The sequence below is a fragment of the Loxodonta africana genome, chromosome 3 (genome assembly GCF_030014295.1).
Source record: "Loxodonta africana isolate mLoxAfr1 chromosome 3, mLoxAfr1.hap2, whole genome shotgun sequence".
Lineage (NCBI taxonomy): Eukaryota > Metazoa > Chordata > Mammalia > Proboscidea > Elephantidae > Loxodonta > Loxodonta africana.
In genome coordinates this window covers 111298076-111311783 of record NC_087344.1, presented here as the reverse complement: position 1 = coordinate 111311783, position 13708 = coordinate 111298076, and the positions used below count along the sequence as shown (strand labels likewise).

General features: G+C 37.1%; 2 protein-coding genes across 2 annotated transcripts in view; both read right to left on the bottom strand.

Moving 5' to 3' along the window:
• Window positions 1-13708, bottom strand: part of LOC100675854 (leucine-rich repeat-containing protein 7) — a 143940-nt gene that overhangs the window by 83082 nt on the left and 47150 nt on the right. The window lies entirely within an intron of this gene.
• Window positions 10666-13228, bottom strand: LOC135230738 (leucine-rich repeat-containing protein 7-like). Its single transcript, XM_064282124.1, has one exon. The coding sequence runs from the start codon at window positions 12854-12856 to the stop codon at window positions 11192-11194; it is 1665 nt and encodes a 554-aa protein (XP_064138194.1). The 5' UTR covers window positions 12857-13228; the 3' UTR covers window positions 10666-11191.

Genomic DNA, 13708 nt, shown 5'->3' with positions numbered 1-13708 from the left:
CGTTTAGATTCTTTAAAAGAGTAAGAATGAGTCTAATTTCTCCACCATATATAAATTAAAGATGAAAGACATGTAAAATCACCACAACTCAGCATTTCCTCAGCTCCTAAATTCTGCAGATCTTTCATATTTCAAAACAATAGAGAAAATGGCCAGTGTGATTTAGTGAAACATCAGAAATTATTATATTTGATAATAAATGTAGTAATGCTGAGTAGAGGTCTTGCTGAACAGGCACTGGCCCCAAAGACTACTCTAGACTTAACATTCATGATTTTGACTACAGTGAGAGATCACAAATGTCTATTGGAAGAAGTAATTTCTAAGTTTGCTGAGACATAAATGTGTGTGCATACATGTATTTCCCTGTATATGCCTGTGTGTGTGCACATGAATATGAGTGTGTGCATGCATGTGTTATGTGTGTGTCCACATGTGAGTATATGTATGTGAACAGAACTCAAACCGGGTGACTAAATGAATTTAGCTAACCATCCAACAGCATTGCTCTTATTTGCTAATTGATACACAGTATTCTTGTGAAATCATACTTGCTGCATTTTGCTGGAGAAATTATTTGAGAGTGGTATTAGAATTTGGTATTTTGCAAAGATCTTGGGATGTGTTCCTTAAGAACTGAAGGATATTTTGCTTAGTAATTGGCGCACAGTTCACAAAGGACATTGCCATAGATTTAAAAAAGTGCAAAGATTTTACCTGAAGTATTTCTAGCAAACTTATTGTAATATTCTTTCTCAGCATACCTTTTGGAAAAGAATAGGAATTACAAATATAAAAGCACCAGGCTTAGCTCTAAATGATTGTGATTTCATGAGGTTTAAAACTGAAGGTGGTAGTGCAATACTCAAACAATTTTTAAATCCACATTCCACTATAATGGTGAGAAAGCATCCATGTGAGTACTAACGTTATGATTTTGGTAATTTTAGCCAAATTATGAAGATATGTGGATTTACAAGCTGAAGGCTTTTTTCATAATTAGAAACGTAAGCGAATCCTTCTTGAGGGATATGTAGCCAATAATAAAATTGATAGAAACTCTAAACATGAGATGCCCTGAGGTGTCGTATAGATCTTGCTTTGCTTTCAGCAGGAAAAAAAGGCATTAAGTAACTAACCCTTGACAGTAAGGTGAATAAACGCATACCAAATGTTGGTACTATTTGATCTGGAATTACATGCTTATAGCCAGTAAGAAAGGACATGAGAAATTTAAAAATAGGTTAGTTGCAAACATTGCTATCTAAATTTTTCTAATTCAAAAGATAGCGTCACTAGTATCAAATAATGAAACAGATAGTGAGGCCATCTTCTCCCATGCAAAATTCCATGAAAAGATTACGATTACGTATATTCCCATCACTTTAGGCTCCCCTCCCCTGAAATTATGATTAATTTGCAATAGTTTCCATTTCAATTGGCCAGTAAGCAGTAGATACTACAGTATGATATATGGCAATAGAAGTTAAAACAAAAACCCATTAATTTCTCCGGTAAAGAAAAGGCCACACTATTCAGATAGGCAGCTGGACACCTGCAGACCGGAACTTAGAAAAGGTCAGTGATTTCTTCCCCAACTCTGCTTGCCTCTGGGATTGCAGTCTCGTGAATGATTAACTTGGGATGTTTTTGGATCCATAACTGGGTTTTTTTTTAACCTTCGGTCTTTCACTGCTACCAAATACACTTCTTGGTGCTCAGGAAATGCAAGTGGATCATAAAGAACACAAGATAATCACTAGCCTTTATTGACCTCAGCCAGATAAGAGAGCACATGAGGCTGAGAGCACACAGGAAATTATTTGGGTGATGATATGTTTTGGATTAGTTAATATACTCAACCTATGTATCCTTTTCTCCATCTCATAATAGAAATTCTCTTTCTGGACTGTTGTGAAAATGTTGTGAGATCATAACGCATATGAAAGAGCCTTACCAACTATTAAGAATTATATTCTATGAAAATGTCAGGTTTTATAAACATTTGAGAAGGCACCAAGGTAGAGTAAAACAGTATGGGCTCGGTGCCAAGCAGATTCAGATTCAAATTCTACCACTGTGCTAAAAGCAGGGGTTACAATAGTAAAACAGTAAAAATATAGATGAGGTCCTTGCCTTTGTGTGACATCTGGGCTTCAGGTTCCTTATCTATACAATGGAGATAAATACTTACTTTTGTGAAAGAACATATTTAAAGTAATTTGTGGTATCAGGTACATAATAGACTCTCATTAAATCCTAGTCTTCATCCTCTTCTCTAAGGAACCATTTATTCATTCTACCATTAGTCTGCATAATAAAAATGGTAGCTTAAACTGACATTTTAGGATATTATATTTCTCTCTGGTAACACAAAGTTTTAAGACATAGCTATGCTCAGTTACAACAGACCACATCCAAAGAAGCACACGGAATCATTAATCACATCATAGAGAGTTGCCTTAAATGCTTTTTGGAAAGGCAGTAAATAAATGAATAAATGCACAAATGAATGAATGAATAAATAAATAAAAATACTAATAACTTCATAATTTAATAGCTAATTTTTATGTGTTAATAAATGGTCTGGTGTTAACTACTGTTAAATCTTCTAGGAAATAGAACAGGCATCAATAGATGAAAATATAAAATTAAATTAAATTAATTAAACTAATTTTGTGTATTTGCTGGCATTTTCTTAATAGCTTAAAAGGGTTCCATAAAATTTTCATAAAAACGTGATTTACTGTTTGTTTATAATATAGAAAACCTATACTTAGTTTGTAATTCATGAAAAGTGTATAATTGATTTGGCATGTAGCAAAAACCAAAAACCTGTTGCCGTTTCTGACTCATAGTGACCCTATAGGACAGAGTAGAACTGCCCCATATGGTTTCCAAGGAAGAGCTGGTGGATTCGAACTGGTTTAGTAGCCAAACGCTTAACCACGTAACAAGTATGAAAGAAGTAGAAATATTCAGAACATAGCAAAATCTGGGAGATTCTTTCCTTTCACCCACATAAATATTCACGATATAAATTATCAAGTGCAGAGTTCTTCAATCATCACTCACAAATAGTTATATGCTTTATGTAGTTTATTACAAGTTTATAGTTTATTACAAGTTTAATAGAAAATTGAGAAAAAAAACTAACCAGATATGTATTTGTTGTTGTTGTTAGGTGCCCTGGGGTTATTTTTGACTCATAGTGACTCCATGTGACAGAGAAGAATTGCCACATATGGTTTCCTTGGCTGTAATCTTTATGGAAGCAGATTGCTAGGTCTTTCTCCCATGGAGCCTCTGGGCAAGTTCAAACCACCAACTATATGGTTAGCAGCCTAGCTCTTAATCGTTTGTGCCACCAGGCCCCTTAGATATGCATAAACCAAAAAAACCAAACTCACTGGCATTGGGTCGATTCTGACTCACAGCGACCCTATTAGGACAGAGTAGAACTGCCCCATAGGGTTTTCAAGGAGCAGCTGGTGGTTTCCAACTGTCGACCATTTAGTTAACAGCCGAGCTCTGAACCAATGTGCTACCAGGCTCCATCAAACCAAACCAAACCCATTGCCATGGAGTTGACTCTGACTCAGAGCAACCTAGGTAACCTTAAAAAAAAAAAAAAAAATTGCTGAGTCAGACCTCAGCTAACACAAATGGCGGGAATGGAGAGAGAAGAATCACAGAGTCACTCCTGGGCATATAATTTATAAGAAGACAACCTATGTGGGGCAGAAAAAATACAAAAAGGCACTCCTCTTAATTGCAGGAAATGAGGTTTGGCAATCAGAGAGGTTGGGGATATAATCTGGATTTCAGCCCCTGCGTGTTCTCCAGAGAAGGCACCATCTGCACAAATTTATGCAGCAACTCCATTCCCAGTGCTAAACTTTTAATATTTGACAACGTTAATTTAGATTCATTAGGCAACTTCATTCATTCTTCCTAGGCCACCTCAGTCATTTGCCACACACTTAACAAGAAATAGCCCATACATCATTAAGGATTTTTATGAATAAAAGAGACAATTTCAGAATTTGCATGGATGGATGAATAGTTTTGCCATTTGGTTATGAGCTTAGGCTGCTATCCAAAAAGCTGGCAGTTTAAATCCACCAGTCGTTTCCTGAAAACACCAGTCGTTTCCTGAAAACACTGTGGGACAGTTCTATCTACTTTGTCCTATAGGGTTGCTATGAGTCGAAATCAGCTCAAAGGCAATGGGTTTTTTTTTGGCGGGGGGGGGGGGTGGGTCATTAACAAACATTTATCTACTTAAAATCTTTATAAGTTGGTCTTCCCCTATATTTTAGTGCAATTTTCACGGCTAAGGAGCATGTAGGGGCTGCAAAGATACCTTAAGTAGGTGACAATAATTTATAGTAAAGCAAAAAAGTTGTAATAGATTGTTACACGTTTCTGGATCAAAAAAAAAAAAAAAAAAGATCTTTGCTTAATTTCTCTCCTGGAAAGAAGGGTTCAGGAAAACTGAGCCTCAGTCATGGTTATAACCAGTGGAACCTAAAAAGGATAGCCTGAGAGGTTGCATCATAAGAGTGGGTAATTTTAAAGTTTGGCAGATTAACCAAACAAATGATCAGATCAAAGAAGCTGTAAGAGACAAATCTAGGCACAAAGGGGAAGGGACAGAGACTTCCACTGGAATTCAGGGGAGGATGGCAGAGCCTGGAGCTATTCTGGGAGCTGGCTGAGCACCCACCTCTGGTGTCTGATAGGGTTTCTACAGTGGTGGTGTGGTAGGAAAAAAAAAAAAAAATTGCCGTCGAGTGGATTTTGACTCATAGAAGGTGTCCCAAATGCCTTAATCCTTAGAGTTTATAGGATTTAAACTGATTATAAAATCTTTGGGGGGTAATGGAGTATTTGCCTGGCCTGTGTGCCTTTTTCCATCCCTTGCCTTATCTCTTCTCCTTTTTCTGGTGTAAATAATCAAGTATTGATGTTAACTCATTGTGAGGTGGAGTCTTTCAATACTTGAATTATTCTTGGTCTGCAAATTAATGTTCCTTCTAAAGATAATTCCTTCAGGTTATATCTGCTCCCAACTGAGGATGGTTAATAAGTCTCAAAATATTATAACTCTGCATTATTTCTGTTATAAATCATTCTTAAAGTTATAATGACAAACAATGAATCCATTCTCTAGGGTAGCCAAAATGACATCAGAAAATTAATGCTACATACACAGGTGCCTAATTTATACCTGGAGAATAATTTAGATGCTGAGAAGCACCGTTCAATGTGTGTTCAGACACTGTTCAGACACTGGATACAGCTTTATTAATCTACAGACTGAGGAGTAAATAGGGCCAACCATTAAGCAAAATAAGAGACTCCATATGATATGATTTCAGAAGTTTCAGGCAATAGCTTCCTTCATACCAAAATCTCTCCACTCCGCCCACTGAACTTTGAAATTTTGTTATGTTAGTTTAAGGATTTGGTTTCTATTTAATTGTCAAGCCCACAGTAGAGGTGTCCATGTAAGTTATAATATCTCATCTATTCCTTTATATAGATAGAAGTTTCAAGACCTTTTTGAGAATTGATTTTATTAGGGAAGAGGTTGAGAGTCCCGGGCATCTGAGGGGAGTTGAAAAATGGATTTCATTGATGTAGGAATTCATGTAAAAAGGGTCTTGCTGTCAGTGGTGTTCTGGAGCCCTCATACTGCCTCATAAGAGCTACATACACACATCTCTTCCCAGTTCTGGGTTTAGTGACCTTAAGTTGACAGCTTGATATTGGCCATGGTGGGAGTATTTATAATCACTGACAAAAAAAAAAAAAAAAAAACTTACAAATCTGGGATTTGTTTTTTTCCTCCTAGAGAGAAAGTTTACCAGCATACCATTGATCCTGCACCAGGAGACTGAGGACGGGAAAAATGACATTCAAGGTTCTTAATTTAGTTCTTTTTAAATTTTTTTAATTAAGTGATGGTAGGTGATGAAAAAGCTGTGGGTATAAATATCTCTTTGTTTTAATATTCTACTCACAGTAGGAATCAAGCCATCGAGAACTAGGGATTGTTTTTAAGACAATTTGATAATGAAACATGAATTTAAGGTCTTATGATCCGCATTTTGCTGGGATGGGAGTTTGTTCCATATGTTCATTAATTTTATTAAGGGAGAAGTGTTTGGAGGATGCTGGCATTCTGTTGTCCCTACTTTATGTGCTTGCTTTCTTCATAATAATAATTTACTAAGCTAATGACTATATGAACATACAGTTATAACAACATCTTGCGTGAAAATAACTCATTAGCCTTCACCAAAATAGAACTAACACGGAAGATATTACTCTATTCAAAAAAGGTAAAATTTGCATTCTCAGTTTTGACTGAATGAAACAAGCAAGAAGATTTCTTTGACAATGGAAATGTTTCTTCTAACAGTATATTAAAAAAAAAAACCCACTGCTGTCGAGTTCTAACAGTATATTCTTTTTCAAATGCGCCCATATTTTCATTTAAAACTATATAAACTTGCTAGTTTTCCATTATCCTAGAAAGAGTAAGGAGACCCGGTGGCGCAGTGGTTAAGCATTCTGCTGCTAACCAAAATGTCAGCAGTTCAGAGCTACCCATCACTGCTTGGAAACCCTGCGGGGCAGTTCTACTTTGTCCTATAGGGTTGCTTTGAATCGAATCGGCTAGAGGGGAGTTGGTTACGGGAGCAAGAGTTAGCTAAATCACAAACTTGTTCCTCACACTGCACTTTTGTGTAACATCTTCTACCAAAAAAAAGGGGAGACGGTGGAAGCTGGAGAAGCATTTAGAAGTGCCACCGACTTTATTTCTGCTCTGATTTAGGATACTATGACTTTTCCAAGGAACTAACTGAACTCCAATAATAATTTCCAGCTCTGTTCTCAGAATATATCACCACAAGAAAATGGGGTTATCTCCAAAATAAATGAATACATAAATAAACACAGAGGAATAAAAAAAAAAAAAGAAATAATAATAAAAATGAACCTTAACACGAAACAAAAAGCCATGTACCTGCTCAATCCAAAAGGCAAGGCTGTTAAGCAGGAACCCGATAATCAGTCTAGCTACAAATACTCATTAAGCACCTTAGAGTTTGGGCTCTACATTACTTGCCCTTGTGCTTTTTGGACTCTTGAGAGTATAAGCAGAGGCTGTATGTACAGCCTAAACACATTAGGTGAACAAACAACATTAACTGCTTTTGGTATGCTGACACATGTAGGGCAGTCCATACTTACTTTCTGAAGAGGTAGTTCTTGATGATCAAATTTAGACTTAGTCTGCAAGTTTAAAGTCATGCTTCTGCCTGCATGCATTGATGAAATACCTCCATAGGGCAGCATGCCAAGGTTAACTGTGTTGTGTTTGTAAGCAGCATTCTGAGTAGAGGAAATAATCATGTGACAGGATGTGAACACATGCTCCACAAACTGATTATTACATGAACATGTTTAAATTTATAACATTTAACTTTAAGCAGGCAAACAGTAACTTTCTTTTTAAACATGCACTTGATCAGACAGAAGCATACACTAAACAGTGTTAGTTATGCACGTAATGAATACCATCCAAAACTACAGAAAAGACAAAAAGCAAAGAAGGTACATCCTATTTTACACTGGCTGCTAACTCAAAGGCATAAAACCTCTCTCTTACAGATCACGATAACAGTGACTTTGGACCAGCATTGTTCACCTGGGCAGAGTCTGTAAATTTTTTAAATTCAGACAGTGAGACTGTAATCACATTTTATCACCTGCAGGTGTCATGGCCTCTTTCACACTGGGAGATCATCCCACACAAAAGACAAATACTCGCCTCTACTTCTGCCTAAAGCTAATACATTGGAGTGTTTAAGCCGAAATCAGTCTCCTTTATTGCTCAGTCTATAGGCATAATTACAACAACTCAGACAAACAGCTGGTCAAAAAATAATTCATTTGATCTGACCATCGGCTTGATTGAATTTACTGATTAATTCAGTTAAACCTATCAAATGAGTTGTATGTGAACCCCAATATGCTAATTTTTGTTTCTTAAAAAATTACATGTCTGGAGAACTAGAGAAAATTCATAATGATGTTAAAGGAATTATCATATGTTGACTTAGACAACCCTCTGGAGATAAAGTGTATTGTGGCTATCCTTCAACAGGTACATCTCAGGTTATTCCAAGTGTTTTTATTATATGATAGAAATCTTTTATTTCTACTGAACTTCATTTAAAAATGGAATCTTTCGGATGCCCTGTCAACAAATATCTAGTCTCTCTCAATACAATCTTTAGTTCCCACCTACAATGGAAATGTAGTCATCAGCAGCATTTACCTCCTTTAATTCTCTTATATTGAAAAAAAAAAAAAAAAAACTACAGAAATTAACTTAATATTTTTTTTTTAACTGAAATTGTTGAATATTAACAGCACTTAGCTATTCTATTCTGAGGGCATTATTTGAGGAGTATTGATTTTTAGCATCAAGTTTCATTGAACTCAGCTGAAAGACTATTTTACTTCTGATGGTGTGCTTGTCTACCAATCATATGTGTTACTGCTCACTGATTGTTTCATCCAGAGATTTTTCAGTGTTATTATACGAAAATTGAAAAGGCCATCAAATATTTCAGTCAGCACTTGAATGACTCCTTAAGGTTTTAAAAGTAGTCTAATACTCTCACTGCTCCTGTGAAGAGTGGCAGTCTCAGACATTAAGGGCTAATGTTTTAAATTCTTTCAATCATGGTGAGGCTCCATAGTGGAAGGATGAGTCTTGTAGTTAAACTCAAGGAGAAAACAGGCATCTTTTTTCTAGGGTAGTACTTGGAACTGACTTTTCAAGGTAAACGTTGAGATCTTTTACCAACATTCTGTTGGACTGGTCAGTATACCCACTATCTGGGGGTCTAGGCAGTTCTTTTTTAAGTTTCAAGTTCTATTGTAGTTTCTAGTGTAAGTTTCTTTTCTGGTTATTGCGGGGTGCAAATGGCTTGACTAAACTTTGCTGGGAAGCTCACCATGTCTCCGGTACTGTCTGGCTTTGGACAGAATGTTAGCACAGCTATGTCAAAACTAGTTTTATATAATAAGCCATGCTTTAGTACCCTGAATTCATCCTGTCGAGTAGCTGGGAAGTTTTAAGCAAGATATAGTCTGAAGAGCACAGAAACTCGATTTAGACAAAGAAAGAAATGTTTACTTGGAGAAAACAAGAGAGAGAGCTTCCAGGATCCGGTGGCTTGAAGCAATACTTTAAGGTAATTAAATTTCTTGGAATTAAATAAGAAGCGATTGAACAGACATTAAAAACTGCCATATACATTGCTATTGAATGCACATTGAAAGACAGGTCCAAAGAATTATAAACAAAGACAGCATACATGGGGACTAATAAAAAGGAATGGGAAATCATAGCAATGGGAAAAACACATGAATTCAGTTTTAGTGATCTGGGACAGGCAGGACATCCAGACTTCTGCTGATCCAAATCCCTCTCCCCCAACCTCTGTCATCACTCCTTTCAAATTCCTGCTCCATCTAGGGAAGTCACCTACTTTCCAGCAGCTCTGATTAATGGAGAAGAAGCATTTATCTGGGAAACCAGTTGATAAATGATGGTACAAAGTTTTAGGATTTTCTCTTTTCTTTTTCATTATTTGTTTTCACTCATTCCTGTGTTGCCTCAAATAACTAGTCATTGCACATATGCTCCGAAAACTTCTTATAACCTTTCTTGACTAGTTCATCTTACCCTGTTACGTATGGTCGTGTCTACACGAGGCCAGAGTTCCCAAACTGTACTGTATTATTTGGCCCCAAATATTTTCGCCCTCCAAGTTATCTGTCTACATGGAGGGTGTAACTTGAGGTAAGGCATGGTGACAACTGACCAGGTGTCTCCCACTGACAGCCAGTCATGAGGCTTTGATGAGGCTCCCTTCAATGGGACTGAGCACACCTATTTGAAACAGACATTCTGATGAAATATTTTGCAAGGCAGAACTGATTTCCACGTTGAGAAAATAACACCCACACCCACATTTATTAGCTCACTTTTTTAAAAAATATTTGTTTTCTTGTCATGTAGACACGACCTACAAACAATAGAATTATTTAAAAAGAGTAAACCTGAAAACACAAAGTTCAATATTAAGGAAATACATAATAAATGCAGTGACCTGTGCTTTTAGCAGGACACCAAATAAAATAATAAAACCATTGAGCGAAGCATTCTAAGGGTAATTATTTCCCAGGTCCCCGATCTATACTGAGCATTCCAACTTAGACAACAAGAACAAAAGGCCCTATTTTCACAAAAAGGATCTTTAAGTTTCTAATGTCAGTGCAGAGTACACAAAGCCCTCTAGACCAAATCCACAAAGAACACTGAATGATGAAGGTCAGTTGATAATAGTGTCTAGAAAATGACATGCCAGATTTCTCTTAGAGAGATCTGAACAGGCAACACAAAGTAATTCTAGAGTTTTTATAATTTTTTCATATTCCCAAGTTGTACATTCCATGCTTTATTGTGACTCAGTTTTTAACTGAATTGGGACCAATTTTCCTTTTGTGGCTATATGGGCACTAATGCGTTGGTTTCTAGTCTTCATAAAGACATAATCTATTTTTGTTGTCTGAAATATTTCCTTCCATATAAAAACCAACATTCTAAATGGCAGGGTTTTTATTAAATGAAATAATGTGTGGGAGGGCATTCAATCTCTGCTTATTTTATTTTTCTGTTTCTTGCTGGGAAGATTATTGTTCATTAGAAGTAATAATGTTAGTAGTCCCATAGCAGTAACTATGTGCAAATCTTATAAACAAATTAGGCTTGACTTAAATATAAGTGAGTCTGTGCAGAACAGGGAGAAACACTCACTTTTTATAGATTCAGTAAAGTCAGACTCCTTTGGTCACTAGAGAACGGCTCTGTACCCTAGAGGAGGCATTTTACCTTTATGGCTAGAAAGCAATTGAAGCACCATCTCATCCCATAGAGTTGAATTCTTTCCTACCGACAATATTTACGCTAGATTTGAGAAATAATTCACCTATATGTTACGAATTCTCAGCATTAAGCAATATCCATGAAAAACTTAAGATCAATTTCCCCACAATATAAAGGTAAATAAAATGCTAATCATCTACTCATTCACGTAGTTCATGCTTCACTACATGTGCTTAGAGATGCCAATAAAGTTAAACTAAAGGCAGGAGGGATATTCTTACAGAGAAATGCCAAACATACCCTGTCTAACCTTCTAGCTTCTATATGTCTAAGCAGCTGTTGTCTCCAGTCTGCAGGCATTTTACCACAGCTCTCCTCTCCCTTCATAGGAGTAGGCCTCGTCTTTATATCACTGTTATCTGATGGCTTGTCACCATAGTTACCCAAGTTATAGTCAGATGGTATTTTTTCCAAAAGAGCTGCCATTGTAGGCCTAGCTGAAACTGGCCTGGTTTGGGAGGCACCGTAACTCTCTGTACTGTAGCTTCTTGCAGACAATGGCCTTCTCTGGGTAAGGTTTTTAACTGGAAAACTTCCCGCCTGAGCTTTCACTTCTTGATATGAAGGGTGTTCATCTTCATACCTGCCATTCCTTTTCAGGAACTGGGACTCAGTCACTGAAACGCTGCTTTGGCGATCCAGACCTCCTCTATACGGAGGTCTGCTGTACCTATCACTCGGAGGCAGCTCGTGAGGTTCACTGACCCTTCTAAACATGGCCATTTCTGTGGAGCTCACCAGGGAGTCGGCTCTTCTCAAGAAGCCTGCCCTGGAACCTTGGCTTGCAAACTGGGCATTTACCACAGCATCCTCATTAACAGATGGCTGAGAAAACGAAAATATTTGCTCCATGGGTGGGTATCCTCTGTAAGCTCTAGGACTAACCAAATCCTTGGCGATGTTTTTGCTGGGCTGTTGCACGTACTCAGAATTGTGTTGAAAAGGGGGTGGTATTCTCTTTTCGGCTTTAACTTCCACCGCTCCTGTAGGATTGAAGCTTTGGTCAAACTGATAGACTTTTTTCGTCATGGAAGCTTTTTGTTGTTGTGGCCCTTTACTACCGCCGTAAGTGAGCATCTCATCATCCAGCATCGGGACTGACTGACTTCGAGACATACTGGACATACCATGCTCTGGTGCCAACATTTTATCTGGTCTCTCATGGCTTCCCAAATGATCGCTCCCAGAAGCATAGTTTTCTAATGGTATATTATAAACCTTGTATGTACCAATGTCAATCTCATCAATACTCTGTGATTTTTTGAATTTATTGGACTTGATATCTTTCATTAGTGGGGAAAGCCTCTCTGTGCTTTTGCTAATTGAAATAACACCTTTAGAAGATTCTGGGCGGCAGTGGATTTGAGAAAAGACATTACTAAGACTCCTGTTGGGATTGGAATCATGATACTCCCAAGGTACTCCTGGAGAAAAAGGACTAGGTATCTCAGTAGATTCTTTTATATGTTCTTTTCTTTCAGGCAAGGGGCTGGTGGTGGGGGTTGTCTCTAATTTGGAAGGAAAAGCAGTCCTATCTTCAAAAGGACTAGGGGTTCTGGTCCAATTCTGCCAAGGATTGGAAGGAGGCACTTCTGTTTCTGGCGTGTGTCTGTGTGTAGACTGCTCAAGTTCCAGGGGAACACCAACAATCCTATCCTGCCTAATCAAAGGCCTGCGTCCATGAGAAGATGCGCTTCTAGCTTTTGAACTTAAAAGAGGATTACTGTTGGCATTCTCAGCTGTTGTTTCCTCAGCAACGAACCCTGTGTTATCATAATGCGAGCCGTCAGTCCAGTTGTCAGTGAAAGTGTCACTCATTGGCAGCCGCTCAGGACGCTGTGGTAGATTTCCAGGGGGAACAGCCTCCCGTTGGCTGAGTAATGGCTTTGAATCAAGAGGCTGTGGGAAAGATTGTGTAATCCTGTGAACACAATGGGAAGAGGAAATACAAAAATGAGGAAGAGTTGGGTCTTTCTAAGAAAGAGAATAAGCAACAAAGAATACCCCATTCTTTGTTTAACTTTTCATTCATCTACACCTCACTTATGATTAAGACAATATTATTTCACTTCCTCAAAAAAGAAAAAATGTACTTTTTTAACCTGCTGTACTTTTTATTGCTTTTAGTAATCATCACCTTCTAATATATTCCTGCTTTACCATTTATTAATCAGGTTACCTTGAGCAATTCAGTGTACCTCTCGGGACCTTTTGTAATTTATCAATAAAATGAATGTAATAGATAATAACAGGAATTAGTACTAATTAATTCATGAATTAATGTGCACTAATTTTTTTTAACATTTATGAATCTGACTATAACTTATTTGTTGAAATAATAATTTAAAAATAAAATATTCTTAGAACACCTAATATAAAGGTATAGGAATTTTGTTTTAGCCCAAAACAAAATAAAACCAATACATCAAAATATACAAAAAAAAAGCAAACCAAATAGTTGTACAAGCACAGAGATGTAAATATAATTACGGGTTTCACATATATCTTTTTTCTTCTCATAAATAAATGTATCTCATAAATGTTAGGCAAACAATTTTTTCATTACAGATTTTTTTTTTGTCCTGACTGCAATGCTATCTTGTTAATCTCCTACCATCTCTCTATGAAACGAAGGCTTTGCCCTTAAAATGGAAGCTCTTGGAAGTCCTA